This window comes from Lithobates pipiens, unplaced genomic scaffold (assembly GCF_037356315.1).
Source record: "Lithobates pipiens isolate NorthernLeopardFrog02 unplaced genomic scaffold, aLitPip1_a1.2 Scaffold_22, whole genome shotgun sequence".
In the NCBI taxonomy this organism is placed as follows: Eukaryota; Metazoa; Chordata; class Amphibia; order Anura; family Ranidae; genus Lithobates; species Lithobates pipiens.
Genome location: NW_027507784.1, coordinates 304911604 through 304931934, shown reverse-complemented (window position 1 = coordinate 304931934; position 20331 = coordinate 304911604). Strand labels below are relative to the sequence as shown.

The following is a 20331-nucleotide window of genomic DNA, read 5'->3' as shown; positions in this document are numbered from 1 at the left end:
CTAGAGCCATTCCTAAACACTGTCAGGTTAAACCCGGACATCTCGGGCCTTGTGGTCGGTGATGCCGGTTACAAGATCTCGGCGTACGCCGACGACCTTCTCTTCTCCTTGACTAACCCCAGAATCTCTCTACCGAACCTACTCCGGGAATTTAAGATATACGGCGCATTATCCCATCTTAAAATAAACTTCTCGAAGTCAACGGCTATGTGTGTAGCAACCTCTCCCCAAACGCAATGTGACTTACAAAACAACTTTAGTTTTCATTGGACTGACACAGCTCTACCATATCTGGGCACACGACTCCCTCCTGACCTGAACCGCACTTTTGAACTTAATTTCCCACCCCTTTTGACCAAGACCCGTGGACTGTTAGAGAAATGGCATTCGGGATTTCACTACCGGTTTGGTAGATGCAACCTTATCAAAATGAGCATACTACCCAAGTTCATCTACCTTTTCCAAGCCCTACCCATTCAGATACCGCCCTCCTTCTTTAAGCAAATCCAAGCCCTTTTTACCAGGTTTGTGTGGGCTCATAAAAAACCCAGATTACGACGATCACAACTGACGCTCCCCAAACATTGCGGGGGTCTGGCACTGCCCGACATCCGCCGATACTACCTAGCCTCACATTTGGGACGTATACTGGACTGGAGACGAAATGAGTCTACCAAACTGTGGACAAACGTTGAGCAAGCCCAATCCCGAATACCGCTGAAAGGAGCGCTGTGGTGTTATGACGACCTTCCTCCTGACCTGAAAACGCACCCATTGCTAGGGGTTACTTTGAGACACAGCCACCAGATTGTTACTCAGACATCCCTGACGTCGGAGTGTTCCCCATTGTTTCCCATCCTAGGCAATCCGAAATTTACACCGGGTTTACAACCCACGGCTTACCCTACCCTCAGGGAAGGCGGACTTGACTATGCGGGCGGGTTTGTGGAGGACGGGCGGTGGCCATCCCTATCGAGATTGACCGACCCCGCGGGGACCTTCTGTCTTCCCTTTTGGAAGGTGCTGCAACTGCACCATTTCCTACACTCACTTCCCACCCCCCAGGCCTTTGGCCGACAGCCAACGACGTTTGAGGAAATGTGCGCGGACAAGGGCCCTCTGACCCACATTCTGTCTCAAACATATTCTATGCTCAATACACCGAAAGAACAGCCACATTTGCCGTGCCTCGCCAACTGGGAGAAGGACTTATCGTGTAAATTCACACCAACACAGACACAGCATATTATCTCATTTGCCCTAAAGTCTTCACGCTGCACGAAGATGCAGGAAACAAATTTTAAGCTGCTCACACGCTGGTATCTAACACCCGCCAGGCTGCAGCGGTGCTCTCCCTCAACCTCGAATCGGTGCTGGCGCTGTGACGAGGAAGAGGGAACACTGCTCCATATTTTCTGGTACTGCCCTAGACTGAGGGAGTTTTGGGGGGAGGTACGTCGCATCTCCCAGCAATTCACGGAATATATTATACCTGATGACGCGGCATTCTTCCTCCTGCACCATTCCACAATCTCCACAAAAAAAAGTCGTTACTGAGACATTTGCTTAACGCAGCAAAAGCCTGCGTCCCCTTGCGATGGAAGCAACGAGCTCCCCCGACCGTGACACATTGGCTGCGGAAGGTGGAGGAGGTAAAGAAAATGGAGGACTTGGTCCTAACCACACAACATAAACAGGAGGCCTACAAACAGACTTGGGACGTCTGGAATGCCTTCATCTACTCAGCAGAGGGTCAGCGACTACTGGGGCGATAACGAGACCCACTCCTATTATGGTCATTATTGATTATTTCTTGCCCATGCGCCCTCTGCCAGTCAATTAAGTGATCGATTACCACCGCCGTGTCTCAGCCCCATCCCCCCCTGTCCACTCCTTCCTCTTCTCTCTTCTGAACCTTGCCATCTTTTTCCTTCTCTGTCTACATTTGGAAACGAGTCAACAAGGCCTATAATGAAAGGTACTGAGGTGGATCGCTGATGTTTTGGGGATGTGTGAACTACAAAGGCACAGGACATTTGGTCCTGGGGTCCTTACAAAGGACCTGGGACCTTGCTACACTAGTAAGCTGCAATATAATATTTTTTTTGATTCTAGGTTTAGATAAACTTTAAATTGTTCCAAATCTTTTTATCTTCCATTCTGCACTTTCAGTAAAAGGCATCAGTGCTGAGACACTGTGTGCCAATATTTCTGGCTCTGATACTGCCACACCAAAACCATCCAATTTTCAGAAACGTAGTCGCTAAATGTCCCCTAAGCTGATTAGTTGCTGTGGACAATGGTGAGGCATTTCCTTAGAACACTTTCCATGAATGAGGTCTTGTGCTTCTCTGCACTTTTTTTACTGTCTTATCTGAGGAATGATAAATCTCTGGAACCAGTGTTACAAAGAAATCAGATGATGGGAGGGGCACAGCTCGTAGGGTTGAAAACTTGTCAAACAAGTTCCATTTGTGTGTAACAATTAGAATATGTTCCATGAAAGGAGTTTATGACAAGGGTAGCCAACCGGATAAGATGCTTTATGAGTCACGCCTGCTGCTTGTCGGATTTGCTGAGTGGAAGTGGATCTCCAAACGTCTCAGTTCTAATAAGATGCCTTGCACTGCTATAGGCAAAAAAGGGGGGCGCTTCTTAGGAGGTATATGCTGCCAGGAGTGGGAAGGGGGTGGATACACCTGTTCCAGCCCCCAGCTGATTCAAAACAATTGAGATTAAGGCAATAAAAGTAATTTAAATGCTGTTAATTCTCACAAAGTAAAGAACAGGATTAAGGAGACCCGACAAAAATGCTAGACAATTACCAATTTTGACATAATCTTAACCACTTGGATTAGGCATTTCCTTTCACCCACTTTCGATTGACAACTCTTACAATTGTGGGACATAGGGACAATAAACAAGGGTGACCTCAAAGCAGGCCATGGGACAATGTGTAATGGGGGCCCTCAAGAAGACCACAGGACAATGCACAATGGTGGCCCTCAAGAAGGCCACAGGACATTGCACAATGGTGGCCCTCAAGAAGGCCACAGGACATTGCACAATGGTGGCCCTCAAGAAGGCCACAGGACATTGCACAATGGTGGCCCTCAAGAAGGCCCCCAGGACAATGCACAATGGTGGCCCAAGGACACAGGACAATGCACAATGCCAGCCCTTAAGAAGACCAAAGGACAACGGGCAATGGTGGCCGTCAAGAAGGCCACAAGACAAAGCACAATGGTGGCCCTCAAGAAGGACCTGGGAAAATGCACAATGGTGGCCCTCAAGAAGGCCACGGGACGATGTACAATGGTGGCCCTCAAGAAGACAATGCACCATGGTGGCCCTCAAAAAGACCACTGGAAAATGCACAATGGTGGGCCTCAAAAAGGCCAGGGGACAATGCACAATGGTAGCCCTCAAAAGGGCCACTGGAGAATGCACAAGATGGCCCTCGTTAATACCACGGGAAAATACACAATGATTGCCTCCCATCGGCTACAAATACCTATCACTAAAACCACCTCTTCTCTTTCTCTAAGGCTCACATAGGTGGCCAAGGGTTGGTAAAAACAAGCAGTTGACCGGATACGTGTACGTGTACGGCCCAGTGCAACCAGTAGCTACTATGCCCCCTAACCTACTAAGGACCGGCCTGATGAGACCTGTTGACCCCTGTAGCTGAAGGAGGGGTTCCCGCCCCAAGATGATGGTTCCATGCCCCCCCCTCAGAACAACCTTACGCAACCCGGGCTGTGAATTTGCCTGCGACTCCCAATCTCTGAGGTCCTCTCTTCTCCCCCTCCCTGAACACATCGCACTACTCTTGTTAATGTACTATTAAACTTGTAAACAACGTACTGTTTTCTCAGCTCATGCTATTGTTAACAGCTGTTTTATCCGTATTTTTGGTGCATGTTGCACCCCACATGTGTTTCTGCAATCCTCTGTATTTTTTCTCATGGTCAATAAACGTTCCTTTATGGAAAAAAAAAAACAAGCAGTTGATTTGTGTTTTTGAGGCTGCATTCACACTAATATAATTACACCAGGGAAGCCTAAGCCACCTGACATCAAGGCTGACTAATGATAACTTCATTGCAGCCCCGTGACGTAGCTATGTCAAACTGGTCGACCCTAGCCGTGGTTAATTATTTAATATGGAGATGATATGAACCTGCATATGTGCCTATCTTTGAGGGCTCAATCTATTTTGTTCAGTATGATTGCTGAGAACATTTCCCAATAGGCAAGGTGCTATTGCTGGTTACATGCTGCTTTCTTATGATCTATGCACCCAATTCCAGGTGGCCCGACACAGTACCACAATGAATTTTGCTGACTGCAATTGCTATGTGCATTTAGGCATACATTATGGTTGGGTAGGTCACTGCTGGTAAATGTATGAGTGTCAGCGTGTTTATATGTGATGGTGTAATTATAGTCGTGTGTTTTAGCTTAAGAGGAACCCCACTAAACTATTTAATGAGACAGTGACCAGCTGTTTTGGACTGCTAATTGAGTTCCCCCTATATGGGTAAAATGTGTATAGAAAAGAATCAGCCCCCCTTTAAAATAATAAAATGTTGTTGCTTTGTAGCCTGAAATAAAAACACACCATTTTTGTTTTATCCAGCTGTATTTACTAAGTGCAACTTATCACATCCAAGTGAAATATACAACACCAACATGTCAGAAAAAAATAAAAAAACAGAATCACCGAGTTGGAAAAAGGATCACTCCCCCTTATGTCAGTATTTAGTTGAATCACATTTTGCTATAATTATAGCCTTTAGTCTGTTGGGAAATGTCTCTACTAACTTTGCACATCTAGACTTTGCAATATTTGCCCACTCTTCTTTGCAGAACTCCTCAAGTTCAGTTAAATTTGATGGTGACCATTTATGGACTGCAGTCTTCAAGTCATTCCACAGATTTTCAATGGGCTCTGACTAGGCCATGCAAGGACATTCCCCCCTTTCTCCTTCAACCACTGAGTGGTCATTTTTGCTGTGTGCTTTGGGTCAGTCATGTTGGAAGGTAAACCGTCTTCCCCATTGACAACTTTCCGGCAGAAGGTAGCAGATTTTCCTCAAGAATTTGATGGTATTTTGCCTCATCTATTCTTCTATCCTGACAAGTGCTCCAGTCCCTGCTGCAGAGAAACACCCCCATAAAAGGATATTACCACCTCCATGCTTTACTGTAGGAATGGTGTTATCTGGATGGTGAGCTGTATTGGATTACTGCCAGACATAGCGTTTGGTGTTGAGACTAATGGCTGTAAATACAGAAAAAGGTATTTCAACAAAATACTGACGGGGGGTGATCCTTTTTCCAACTCAGTGATTCTATTTTTGATTTATTTGTTATTTTTTCTGACATGTTGGTGTTATAAGTTGCACTAGTAAATACTGGTGGATAAAACAAGAACTGTCTTCATTTCAGGCTACAAAGCAACAAAATGTGATTATTTTAAAGGGGGGTGATTCTTTTCTATGCCCACTGCACCTACACTCTTATTGTATAATTTTGTTGCATTCACACTTGACCTGAGCGTCTTTGATCATTTATACAAGCTTTTTATGAGCTTTTTCAAGCTTCAAGCATCCCTATGCTCAGGCGTGAATTGGGCCATGGGAAAAGTATGTGATTTTGGATGTTGAGTATTTTGGAGTTTCGAGCTCCAAAATGCTCAGGTGTAAATGTGACGTTACCACCCCCAACCACCTACCTACAAATGTACACAGCAGCTGCTCAGGTCCGCTCGCACCGCCTTAATGCTTCACAGTTTGGTAAATTTAACTCAGCATGTCATGTTTGGCAGGCACATGGGCATGGTTGTGACACACTATTTCAATGTAAAATCTCCCTTGGAATAAAAAACAGGCATTTGGAAGGTGGCAGTATCACCACCTGAACGTCTGCAAACTGCTGCTCAGCTGCCTCTGAAACACAATCCACAACAAATCCCTTTTCAAGTGGGCGGTAAAGTTCACAGCTGTGTGAAAAGGGGTCTTACTCGACCCATTGCAACTACTTCTACCTTCTTCTCTACTTTCCTCACATCTCTTCACTCCTGGTGTCTTCTGCTCCTTTTATATGCATTGATTCCCGGCATCACTTCCTTTCCGGTTGCTCTATGCTCACACCTGTGCAGTACAATGATGGTTTACTGCATTATACACCTTGACACTTCACATTGTCTCCACTGACTCTTGGCATTCAAGTCTTATTGCACTTGGCCTTGTAAGACGAATGAGATGTATTGTAAAACCCAATAAACCCAATTTATAGATATGTGAAGAAATGTAATGCAGAACTAAAATCCCGCAATAAAAGATCTCTGCGAGTTAAAGAAACGTGTATTGTTTCCCAAAACACCTTTCCCTGGCTCCCAGCAGCCTTTTCTTTTCTATGTACACAGCACATTCATTGTTCAATGTACATTCTGGCTCACCTATGTGCAGTAGTTACATCATTAATGGCTATCCAATGGCCATAGAGGAGCCTCGCAGGATGTTGAAGAAGTGGCAGCGGAGATGCCGTGATGGCTGGAGCAGTGCCTGCACCTGTCCTAGCTGGAAGAGGCCACAGTAGGAGGTAACTGCAAAGAGGATGGAGTATGCTGTGCAGATTTGCACCTTACAACAAAACCTCGCCCCCCCCCTCCCCACCAATCAATGCACCCGGCCCCCTAAACTACATGCAGTTTTTGACCACTTCAATACCAGGCACTTCCACCCCTTCCTGCCCAGGACAATTTTGAGCTTTCAGTCCTGTCACACTTTGAATGATAACTAGGAATGGCTGAACGGTTCGCCCGGCGGGCGTTTCGCGGCGAATTTCGGCTGTTCTCGGCCACCTGATCGGCTGACTATCGTTCGCCCGGCGGACTTCCGTGTTTACTGTGTAAAAGAACTTTGACCTATGATGACACATCCATCATGGGGTACAGGACAGCCAATTGAGACATTACAGCACATGGACACTTGGACATTCCCCCTAACTTATAAATAGACCCGATCCGGCGGCCATTTTACATTCTTTCGTATGTCACTATAGGGAGAGGTTGCTGTGTGGAGCAGGGAGAGACTGCAGTGACCCAAATCGCTAGCTATTAGGTCCACAAAAGTTATTTTCAGGACTGGTATGGTATAGGTGTTAGGTGTAGTTCAGGATATAGGTTTGAGGCACTGCTGTGCTAGTGATTGTTGCAGCAGCCTGTCTTTTGTCAGTGTAGAGAAAGGGACAGGACGCTGTGTGCAGCAGGGACAGTCAGTTTAATCATTAGCTGTTACTATTAGGTCCACAAAAGTCCTTTTCAGGACTGGTATGGTAAAGTAGTACAGGATATAGTTTTGAGTGCTATTCAAGTTATTGTTCCAGCAGCCTGTGTTCTGTCAGTTTAAATAGGGACAGGAAGGAAGCTGTGTGTGGCAGTGAGGGACAGTCAGGTTAATCAGTAGCTGTTACTATTAGGTCCACAAAGGTTCTTTTCAGGGCTGGTATGGTAATAGGCTTGTACACGTATAATATTCTTTCTTCCAAATATAGAAAGAATATTATACTTGACTGCTGCCCTTCTGCTGCAGTAGTCCTTTATCAGTATAGGGACTGAGGTACAGTCTGCTAATCATTCACAACCTACTAGTTCCACAAAGGTCCTTATAAGGACTGGTAAGGTATAGGGTACTACAGTACATAGGGTTGAGTGAGGTACAGTCTGCTATTCCTTAAGGACTGGTATAGGTCCACAATATATATGGTTGAGGTGCACTACTGCTGACTGCTGCCCTTCTGCTGCAGTAGTCCTTTATCAGTATAGGGACTGAGGTACAGTCTGCTAATCATTCACAACCTATTAGTTCCACAAAGGTCCTTATAAGGACTGGTAAGGTATAGGGTACTACAGTACATAGGGTTGAGTGAGGTACAGTCTGCTATTCCTTAAGGACTGGTATAGGTACACAATATATAGGGTTGAGGTGCACTACTGCTGCCCTATACTGCAGCAGTCCTTTATCAGTATAGGGACTGAGAGTTTTGTCACAGGGTCATTTAAAAAATGACAGGCAGAGGAAGAGGCAGGCCCTTTCGCAGGGGTGGTAGGGGTAGGGCAGGAGCAACAGGCTTGAGCCAAAGTGGGAAGTTGCAGAAGGTGCGTTCAATTACCTTAAAGGACGCACCAGACTTGGTTGAGTGGCTCACTCAGCCTTACTCTTCTGCACCCTCCTCATCCTCTCGATCTCTTCTTCACTCTCTGCTATGTGCACCCCCAAAGACACTACCACCAACAACACCACCACCACCACATACCTTGCGCTTGAGTCACAGGAATTATTTTCTGATCCATATCAAGACATTTCTGATGCGCAGCCACTCTTGGCATTGCTTATCCAAAAGTGACTCAAACAATATGCTGCTAAAGTGCAAGTGCCAGTGGATTTACATGTGCCAATAGCTATATGTTATCATACGTGAATTAAAAATATGAAACCAAAATAGGGTAAAACAAAATGTGTAATCTCAAAACTAAAAAATATGGTGACTGTATTTTGTTTATAAGGTGTTTTTCACAAAATATCATGCAAAGTATAATCAGAAATAATTTCGTGATGACTGACACACTGCAAAAAAATAAAAGTGAAGATTTGTGCAGTGCAGGAAAAAATAAACAATGAAAAAGATAATAAAAATATAAAAATATGCAAATATAAAAATATAAAAATAAAAATAAATATAAAAGTCTCTGGTGAGTGACAGAATCTTCCGTGCGTGAAGGAGAGGGAAGTGATAATTTCCAAAATTATTTCCCGTGTTCAGTGGTCACTTCTATATTATGCTCTCACCGGAAAAATGACCCCATCCGGGGTGGATCAGCCTTCACAATATCAGCTATTGTGTCGCTCTCTGGCTTGCTTCAGATGCAATGCTGGGGATCCCTCGTTTCTCCGTGAGTATAGTGTGCCACGTTATGTATATTAAAAGAGAGGCATATCCATAGTGTGATAACGTTTAAAAGCTCATTTTTATTAAAAAAAGATTAAAACTACTTACAAAAGCAGAGTTTGTAAATGTGGTTGTGTTACAGCTTTAAGACAATTTTAAAAGTCCTGCTCAGCTTCCTGGTGTATGCTAGAGGTGTACGTCGCTTGGCCACGCCCTACGCGTTTCGTCATACAGACGTCATCCGGAGCCCATTTTTATTTAATTGCCAGCACGCTGAAAATTACAAAGTTTTTATGCACAGGTCTATCACTTGCACTTTAGTATTATTGATAGTAATATTTGGTTGAGCATTTCCTATTTTATGACTTTTATTCTATGATTTTTATTTAATTGCCAGCACGCTGAAAATTACATATAACAGAGTTTTCACGTACAGATTTGTAGTGGTATATGGTATAGCGCCAGGTCTATTTCCTCTCTCACCCCTTTCAGTATCTTTCCACCCGTTCGGGTGGAAATAAATAGAGGCTGCTCTTACCCAATTTTTCATATTTATATATTTTTACCTTTTGTATTGAGTGGTCCATAGCGCAATCTAACCCCCCCTACTCTTGGCATTGGATCAGGAGGAGGAGGTAGCAAGAACCGCCACTCAGCAGTCTGACGACAGTACCCAGATCAGCCCAAGGAGGAGGTTGGTCCCCGGTGTTGCTGCCTACTCCGAGATCTCTACTTATAGCGGTGGGGAAGGTGACGTTGATGATGACGTGTCTAGTGATGTCACGTGGGTGCCCACAAGAGAGGAAGAGGAGGGGAGTTCAGAGGGAGATATGGACCAGCAGATAGGGAGGAGAAGCAGGAATAACTTACATTGCACAGGAGGGACAAAGCAGACTGCTAATGTATCAGGAGTGAGGCATCGACCATGTACGGTCACATCTGGCGCTCCCAGGACGCCGGCACATGGGTCCGCAGTGTGGGCTTTTTTTAATGTGTGCGCTGCTGACAATAGTGTTGCCATCTGCAATCTTTGCAGTCAACGCATTAGTCGCGGTAAGCCCAACACTCACCTAGGGACGACCGCTTTAAGAAGGTACATGAGCAGCCATCACCAAACCGAGTGGGAGCAACGGAACACACAAAGCCACACTCCAGGCTCTCACCGTCCAGCCTCGTCTTCTACTTCTCCTTCTCCTCTCTCCTCACAATCGTCCTCCACTCCACCTTCCGTCACGCCAAGCTCACGTTTTTCTGCAAAAAGGCAGGCTTCCGTGGGCCTAATGTTCGAGCGTAAAAAAATGATGACGCCGGATAACCCTCTTGCCCAACGGTTGACAGCTGGCTTGTCAGAACTGATAGCCCGCCAACTACTGCCATATAATATATATAATATATGGTGGACTCGGAGGCCTATCGCAAATTTGTGGCCATTGGAACACCACAATGGAAGGTCCCAGGAAGGAAGTATTTCTCAGCGAAGGGCATCCCAGAGCTATATGGCCACGTTCAGCGGCAAGTGAATGTATCTCTGGCACACAGTGTCGGTGCCAAGATACATCTGACCACAGACACGTGGTCTAGCAAACACGGGCAGGGAAGGTATATCACTTTTACTGCCCACTGGGTGAACCTTCTGACGGCCGTCAAGCATGTAACCCGTGGCACCCGTGTAGATTTGGTTTTACCGCCACGGATTGCATGCAGGCCTGGCTCTTCTTCTCCTCCTCCTCCTCCTCCTACTTCATCCTCCTCCCTCTCCTCCTCGGCTGACTCCTCCTTTTCCGCTGCTTGCGTCTCTTTTGCTGCGCCGCCCAAGCTCCCCAGAACCTATTCGACATGCCAGGTGAGACGTTGGCATGCCGTGCTGCATCTCTTGTGCCTGGAAGCCAAGAGCCACACTGGCCCGGCACTCCTTTCAGCTTTGCGTTCACAGGCAGATCAGTGGCTAACACCACTCAATTTGACAGTTGGTAAAGTGGTGTGTGACAACGGTGCCTCTGCTTAGCGCATTGAAACAGGGCAAAATTACACACGTGCCATGCATGGCACACGTCTTAAACTTGGTCGTGCAGTGATTCGTTGTCAAATACCCTGGGGTCCAGGACATCTTGCGGCAGGCAAGGAAAATCTCGGCCCATTTCAGAAGATCTTACACGGCCATGGCTCGCCTTACTGACATTCAGCGGCGACACAATCTGCCGGTCAGACGTCTTATTTGCGATTGCCCGACGCGATGGAACTCAACCTTCTATATGCTTGATAGGCTGCTCCAGCAGAAACGTGCAGTTAACGTCTACCTGTACGAACTCTGCGGCAGAACAGGTTCTGGGGAGCTGGGTTTTTTTTCACCGCGCCAGTGGCTGCTCATGCGCGACGCATGAAGACTTCTGCGGCCATTTGAGGAGATCACCAAACTGGTCAGTGGCAGCCATGGCGCCATCAGTGACATGGTACCTTATGCCTTCTTTATGGAGCGTGCATTGCGTTGTGTCTTTGATCAAGCTGTGGAGGAGCAGGAGCGGGAAGATGAGGAAGTCGCAATGCTGGATGAATTCCCAGGGGGGGGGGGCTACTCTATCTGAGACAAGTCAACAACAGAAGTCTGAAGAGGAGTCAGAGGAGGATGGTGCCGGGGCGGATGAGGAGGAGCAAGAAGAGCATGCTTTAAACCTTTCTGGGATCCCTGTTGTTGTGCGTGGATGGGGAGAGGAGAATGAAGAGGACGACATTATCCTGGATGATGAGCAGGAGCCAGGCCACCACACTGCTTCCAGTTTAGTGCTAATGGGGGCCTTCATGCTCCAGTGTTTTAATAGGGACCCCCGTATAAAAAGCATAAGGGTCAAGGACCAGTACTGGGTGGCAACGTACTTAGACCCCCGGTACAAACACAAAATGGCGGAAATGTTACCGCCGTCACAGAGGGCTGGCAGAATGGAGCACTTCCAGGCCTTGCTTCGAGAAATGCTGCATTCTGCTTTTGCGTGCGCTGGCAGAGGAGCAATTCCCACTCCCAGAGAAGGAGTTGCGGGTACCAATCCAACAGCGCCTGCAAGAAGAGGCCAGTTTGAAGATGTGTTGGTGACTTCGGATATGAGGTCATTCTTTCAGCCATTCCATCGACAGGTGTCACCCGGATCCAGCATCAGGGAACGCCTAGACCGTCAGGTGTCCGACTACATCGGGTTAACGGCCGATGTGGACGCTCTGAGGAGTGATAAACCCCTGGACTACTGAGTGGGCAGGCTTGACCTCTGGCCAGAGCTTGCCCAATTTGCAATCGAACTGTTGGCTTGCCCCTCATCCAGTGTCCTGTCCAAAAGGACGTTCAGCGCAGTAGGGGGGATCGTAAACCGATAAGCGTACTCGCCTAGCTCACGACAGTGTTAACTACCTCACATTTCTAAAAATGAATGAGGCACGGATCTCGGAGGAATTCAACACATGTGACCAGTAGACCATGTATATGTCTATAAACGATTTTTTTAATCGAGCACACAGACCTTCTTTCTTCATTTGGCTCACTTCCTTGTCCAAAAAAAGCACACCGTACTATATGCCCGTACCCTCCTGTTTGAAGAGGTTGAGCGGTGTCATATTTCTACTGGGGCTGCTTAGTATCAGGGGCTCCCACCATCCCTGTGCTGTGCTGATTTCCTCCTGGGGCTGTACCTCTGCTGTGCATATTATGAGGGGCTCCCACCATCCCTGTGCTGTGCTGACTTCCTCCTGGGGCTGTACCTCTGCTGTGCATATTATGAGGGGCTCCCACCATCCCTGTGCTATGCTCATTATGAGGGGATCCCACCATCCCTGTGCTGTGCTCATTATGAGGGGCTCCCACCATCCCTGTGCTGTGCTGACTTCCTCCTGGAGCTGCTTATTATGAGGGGCTCCCACCATCCCTGTGCTATGCTGACATCCTCCTGGGGCTGCTTATTATGAGGGGCTCCCACCATCCCTGTGCTGTGCTGACTTCCTCCTGGGGCTGTACCTCTGCTGTGCATATTATGAGGGGCTCCCACCATCCCTGTGCTATGCTCATTATGAGGGGCTCCCACCATCCCTGTGCTATGCTCATTATGAGGGGCTCCCACCATCCCTGTGCTGTGCTGACTTCCTCCTGGGGCTGCTTATTATGAGGGGCTCCCACCATCCCTGTGCTATGCTGACATCCTCCTGGGGCTGCTTATTATGAGGGGCTCCCACCATCCCTGTGCTGTGCTGACTTCCTCCTGGGGCTGTACCTCTGCTGTGCATATTATGAGGGGCTCCCGCCATCCCTGTGCTATGCTGACTTCCTCCTGGGGCTGCTTACGGTGCAGGTGTCAGTGCTGTATATCACGGTAATGGTGTCAGTGCTTTATGTCACGCTGCTGATGTCAGTGCTCTCTATCACGGTGCTGGTGTCAGATCACTCTATGACGGTGCAGGTGTCATTGCTGTATGTCACGCTGCTGATGTCAGTGCTCTCTATCACATTGCTGGTGTCAGTGCTGTATATCACGGTGCTGGTGTCAGTGCTTTATGTCACGCTGCTGATGTCAGTGCTCTCTATCACGGTGCTGGTGTCAGATCACTCTATCACGGTGCAGGTGTCATTGCTGTATGTCACGCTGCTGATGTCAGTGCTCTCTATCATGGGGCTGGTGTCAGATCACTCTATCACGGTGCAGGTGTCATTGCTGTATGTCACGCTGCTGATGTCAGTGCTCTCTATCATGGGGCTGGTGTCAGATCACTCTATCACGGTGCAGGTGTCATTGCTGTATGTCACGCTGCTGATGTCAGTGCTCTCTATCACGGTGCTGGTGTCAGTGCTGTATATCACGGTGCTGGTGTCAGTGCTTTATGTCACGCTGCTGATGTTAGTGCTCTCTATCACGGTTCTGGTGTCAGATCACTCTATCACGGTGCAGGTGTCATTGCTGTATGTCACGCTGCTGATGCCAGTGCTGTATATCACGGTGCTGGTGTCAGTGCTGTATATCACGGTGCTGGTGTCAGTGCTGTATATCACGGTGCTGGTGTCAGTGCTGTATATCACGGTGCTGGTGTCAGTGCTGTGTATCACGGTGCTGGTGTCAGTGCTGTGTATCACGGTGCTGGTGTCAGTGCTGTGTATCACGGTGCTGGTGTCAGTGCTGTGTATCACGGTGCTGGTGTCAGTGCTGTGTATCACGGTGCTGGTGTCAGTGCTGTGTATCACCGTGCTGGTGTCAGTGCTGTATATCACGGTGCTGGTGTCAGTGCTGTATATCACGGTGCTGGTGTCAGTGCTGTATATCACGCTGCTGATGTCAGTGCTCTCCATCACAGTGCTGGTGTCAGATCACTCTATCACTGTGCAGGTGTCATTGCTGTATGTCACGCTGCTGATGTCAGTGCTCTCTATCACGGTGCTGGTGTCAGATCACTCTATCACGGTGCAGGTGTCATTGCTGTATGTCACGCTGCTGATGTCAGTGCTCTCTATCACGTGCTGGTGTCAGATCACTCTATCACGGTGCAGGTGTCATGGCTGTATGTCACACTGCTGATGTCAGTGCTCTCTATCACGGTGCTGGTGTCAGTGCTTTATGTCACGCTGCTGATGTCAGTGCTCTCTATCACGGTGCTGGTGTCAGATCACTATCACGGTGCAGGTGTCATTGCTGTATGTCACGCTGCTGGTGATCATCTCCTGCACCCTCTTCTTTGCCTACCCTGACCTTCCCTCTCCTCCATTGCCTTCATGCGCTCCACAGTCCTGAATTGTCACAATTTCACATATAAAAAAAGAATGCTTGTAGTTGTCGATCCCAGATTCACCTCATACATGTGTTATGTCATTGGCCATGTGGTGGGACTATGTTTGCACAGCTAGTAATTATTTTATGGCTGCAAATTTGACCTGTAGGTTTGCAAAGTTCGCCTCCCATTGAAGTCAATGGGGCCAGCCGCGAACGTTACGGTTCGCGAACTATCGGTCGCGTTTGCGGTCCGCGTTCGCGAAACGTCCCGCCGGAAGTTCGTCCATCACTAATGATAACACTGTACCCAAACTAAATTTTTATCATTTTCTTGCCATAAATAGAGCTTTCTTTTGGTGGTATTTGATCACCTCTGCGGTTTTTATTTTTTGCTAAACAAACTAAAAAATACCAACATTTAAAAAAAAAAAAAGTTTTTCTTGGTTACTTTTAAAAAATGTGTTTTTCTCCTTCACTGACGGGCATTGATGAGTGGGCACTGATGAGACGGCACCGATGGGCACTGATAAGGTGGCACTGATGAGGAGGCACTGATATGTACTGGCACTTCCTGGTTCTTGTGATGATCAGCTGTGATTGGTCACAGCTGATCACGTGGTAAGAAGCCTCTATCAGAGGCTTCTTATCAGGATCGGAGATGCGGCGTCTCAGAGTGACAATGTAAAACAGACGGATCCCGTTCTGACAGGGGAGGAGAGACAGATCTGCTGTTCCTAGTGATTAGAAACAGTGATCCATCTCCTCCTCCAGTCAGTCCCATCCCCCCACAGTTAGAAACACCTCCCAGAGAACACATTTAACCCCTTGCTCGCCCCCTAGTGTTAACCCCTTCCCTGCCAGTGACATTTACACAGTAATCAGAGCATTTTTATAGCACTGATCGCTGTATAAATGTCAATGGTCCCAAAATGGTGTCAAAAGTGTCAGGTCAGTTTGCTGCAATGTCACAGTCCCACTAAAAATCACAGATTACTAGTAAGACTAACATTACTGGTAAAAATAAATAAATAAAAAAAATGTAATTAAAAACTAGGTGGCACAGTGGTGTAGTGGGTAGCACGCTCGCCTAGCAGTAAAAAGGGATCCCAACCACGATGCATGTTCTCCCTGTGCCTGCGTGGGTTTCCTCTGGGTACTCCGATCTACATACACACACATACATATATATATATATATATATATATATATATATATATATATATATATACATACATACATACATACATACATACATACACACACACACACACACACATACATACATACATACATATATATATACACATACACACACATACACACACACACACACATATACATACATACACACAATGTTTGGGGGATCTAAATTATTTTCTAGTAAAAAAAAAATTGATTTTAACTTGAAACCAACAAATGTCAGAAAAGGGTTTAATGTTTGAGTGGTTGAACTTCCCTCATTTACACAGCAAAGTGTATCCCTTTGATCTAAAGGAAAAATCGTTACAATGTTTATACTTATGATCCACTGCTAAAGAATGTTGTGATTCTTGGCAGACTGCCCGTTTTTTCCCCCCTTTCTTTTGAAGGCTGTCCGCTTTAGCAGAGCAGAGAGAATTCTCTGCATAGAAGGAATCGGGAAATACTTTGTCAAGATCGCAACGGGAAAAAAATCACGATAACGATTCTTAACGATTAATCGTGCAGCTCTAGAGCAGACACAGACCTGTCATCCGCCTGCTCAGTGGGGATTAGTGGACAGATCCCCCGCCAAGCAGGCAAATCTGCTGGCGGAGTCTGCCTGTGTGAAAGGGGCCTTAAGTGTGTAATATCTCGCTTTCTCCACCCCTGGGCCAATCGCCAACTACTATTTAATGCAAGGGACTGCCGGGCTGGATAACAGATTGATTGGATAGGTACTCATATTACATAGTTATGGTAAATCTCTACAGTTGATTGTACAGAGATTGTATGGTCAGTTTGTAACTTGTATGGTAAATCTAAATTTGATTGTACAAAGATTGTATTGTGTATGGGGACCATAGAGAATACAGTCTGATTGTGCAATCTCCTTTAGGTTCACCATACAAGTTACAAACTGACCATACAATCTCTGTACAATCAACTGTAGAGATTTACCAAAACTATGTAATATGAGGACCTACCTGAACTATTCAATCAATCTCTATCCAATCAGGCAGGCCTTGTACTACATACAAAGTTGGTAGATCTACAGGAGATTGTAATGTGTGTAGTGAGCTTTAGATTTATGCTTTTATTTTCCTTGGTTTGTGCGTATATATATATATATATATATATATATATATATATATATATATATATATAAAATCATTTTTGATATTTAGCAATTTAGTTGATATAGTTTTTTGTTTGCATGACTATAAAAAATAAAAATGATTTGATTAAAAACACTATGTACTGAAAATGACCTCCCTGATAGAATACAAACGTAATGGATTGCTTAGTTTTGTCCTTATAGCATATCGTCTTTGTAAATCTCTGTACAGAGATTGTACAATCTGATTGTATAGTGGCCAGGTTACCAGCCCATGTGGGCTGAAAAGGCTTAGCCCTCTTACACACGGTCGGATTTTTTCAGACGGATTTTGTCCTAAACTGGTGTTGCATACACACGGTCGGACAAAGTTGTCGGAAAATCCGATCGTTCGGAACACGATGACATTCGTTCGTTGCGACGGGACTACGTTGAGGCTAGTAGCCAATAGCTTTGGTTTCGTAATTTGATCTGAGCATGCGTGGTACTTTGTCCGATCGGAATTCTTTAAAAACGAACGGAAAAAGTCAGATCGGATTTTGTTGTCGGAAAATTCTGCTCTCAAATTTTTTCCATTGGAATTTCCAACGGAAAAAGTCCGATAGAGCCCACACACGATCGGATTTTCCGGCAATATAATCTCATCGGACCTTTTCCCTTGGAATTTCCGACCGTGTGTACAAGGCATTAGGCTAACCATATACGTTACAATCTGATCATGAGATTTTCTGTAATATGGGAACCTAACTAAACTATCCAAACAATCTGTATCCAGTCGGATAGGTCCTTGCATTACATATTGGTAGATCTAAAGCAGAGTGCACAATCAGATTGTAAGGTGTGTGATGAGCTTTCATCTTGGAACAAGTAAGTGTGGACAGTCAGACGACTCACCATCTCTCAGAGTCCAAATCACATCTCCAGTCTTCTTACTGACAGCGTGCAAACTCCCGTCCAGCGTGGACACGAAGAGGAGGGATTCTGGGAGGGAGACGGAGGCCCCGGCATCACACTACAAGAGAGGAGACACCATGTAAGAGGAGTGACACCATACACATCCAACATTCACTTACCAGCTACTAAATTTATGTTTTTCTGCAACTGGACAGATGAAAACTGATTGGTTACTCTGGGTAACGGATCCATTAAAGGAGACCTCCACTGTGAGAAACATCCCACTATTGCTGATCTTATACTGAAGCTGCTGGTTGCCTGGCTCTCTCTGGCTGCCAGTGTCTTTTCTATTCTCCTAGGATAAGAGGAAGATCAGAGAAGTCGGCGTGAAGTCTGAATTCCTAATTGCCAAGTGTATTCCAAGTCAGAGACTCCGAAAGTACTCAAGACGGTGGATTAACATGACAGCCTGGGATTTAGCATTATCACAGAGAGGTCAGAAAAATTCTTCTATATTAGGTACAGATCAGGTTCCCTTTTAAATCAGACTAAAGCTGATCATACACTATACAATCTGATTGTAGAATCTCCATTACCTATGTAGTGCCAGGGGCTGCCTGATTTGATACTAATGGAATAGATTGTTTAGGTGTGCACTCACGTTACATCATTCTGGTCAATCTAATGCCGCGTACACACGATCGGAATTCTCGTCAGAAAAAGCTCAGATGGTTTTCCCGATGGAATTCAGCTCAATCTATCTTGCCTACACACGGTCACACCAAATTCCGATAGTTTAGAACGCAGTGACGTACAACACGTATGACAGGACTAGAAAAAGGAAGTTCAATAACCAGTAGCCAATAGCTTCCGTCTCGTAGTTGAATCTGAGCATGCGTGATTTTTGGTGTGTCGTAATTGCATACACACGATCGGAATTTCCGATAGAAAGTTTTTCTGTTGGGAAAATTTAGAACATGCTCTCAAATTTTGGCTGGCGGAAATTTGGACAGCTAAATTACGATGGAGCATACACACGGTCGCATTTTCCGATGAAAAGCGTTCATCTGTCTTTTTCTGGCCGGAATTCCAATCGTGTGTACGCGGCATAAAAGGAGATTATACAATCTGATTGTATAGTGTACAGACAGGCTGTAGAAAGTTTTAGGAACACAGGATCTTTTGTAGGGAAAGAAAAATGAATCTGTGATGCTGGAAATTTTCATCTACTTAAGAAAGTGTTTTTTAGCTAGATGTAATTGTGCTAGTACCGTGCTTTGCCTTCTGAACTGCTTTAATTCCTCATGGCAAAGATCCAACAAGGATCTTGGAAACATTCCTCACAGATTTTGGTCCATAATGACATGATAGCGTCACTCAGTTGCTGCAGATTTGTCGGCTGCACATCCATTATGAAAATCTCCCGTTCCACCACATCCCAAAGGTGCTCTACTGGATTGAGATCTGGTGACTGTGGAGGCCATTGGAGTACAGTGACCTCATTGTCATGTTCAAGAAACTAGTTTGAGATTTGATCTTTGTGACATGGTGCATTGTCCTGCTGGAAGGAGCCATCAGAAGATGGGTACACTGTAGTCATAAAGGGATGGACATGGTCAGCAACAATACTCAGGTAGGCCATGGGGTTTAAATGATGCTCAATTGGTACTAAGGGGCCCAAAGTGTGCCAAGAAAATAACCCCCACACCATTACACCCCCAGCCTGACCCGTTGATACAAAGCAGGATGCTTTCATGTTGTTTACACCAAATTCTGACCCTACCATCTGAATGTCACAGCTGAAATGGAGACTCATTGTCTTTTTCCAATTTTGATGAGCCTGTGCCAATTGTAACCAGTTTCCTGTTCTTAGCTGACAGGAGTGGCACCAGGTGTGGTCTTCTGGTGCTGTAGGTGCTGCTTCAAGGTCCGATGTGTTGTGTATTGAGCTGCAGATTTCTGGCAAAAATGAGAATCACGATTTTTTTGCTTGGAATAAAAAGATCACGATTCTCACAACTTAAAATCTTTCATGTTATACAAAAAAAAAAAAAAAAAAATGGGCTAACTTTACTGGTTAGTTTTTTTTTTTTTTTTTATTCATTAAAGTAATTTTTTCAAAAAAATTGCATTTGAAAGACCACTGCACAAATACAGTGTAACATAAAATATTGCAACAACCACCATTTTATTCTCTAGGGTGTCTACTAAATAAATAAATATATATATATATATATATATATATATATATATAATGTTTGGGGGTTCTAATTAATTTTCTAACCAAATAAGAAAAAAAAATGATGATGATTTTAACTTGAAACCAACAAATGTCAGAAAAAGGTTTAGTGTTTAAAGCGGTTCTGCACCTAAAAAAAAAAATATTAAAAGCCAGCAGCTACTAATATTGCAGCTGCTGACTTTTAATAAAATCACACTAACCTGTCCCAG

The 20331-nt window shown here is 45.4% G+C and overlaps 1 protein-coding gene across 1 annotated transcript in view; it reads right to left on the bottom strand.

Annotated features, from left to right (window-relative positions):
* ERN2 (endoplasmic reticulum to nucleus signaling 2) overlaps positions 1 to 20331 on the bottom strand; it is a 92532-nt gene that overhangs the window by 60820 nt on the left and 11381 nt on the right. Inside the window, exon 2 of the mRNA XM_077449315.1 lies at positions 17881 to 17998. Within this exon, the coding sequence (XP_077305441.1) occupies positions 17881 to 17998 (118 nt within the window). The remainder of the gene's footprint in view (positions 1 to 17880; positions 17999 to 20331) is intronic.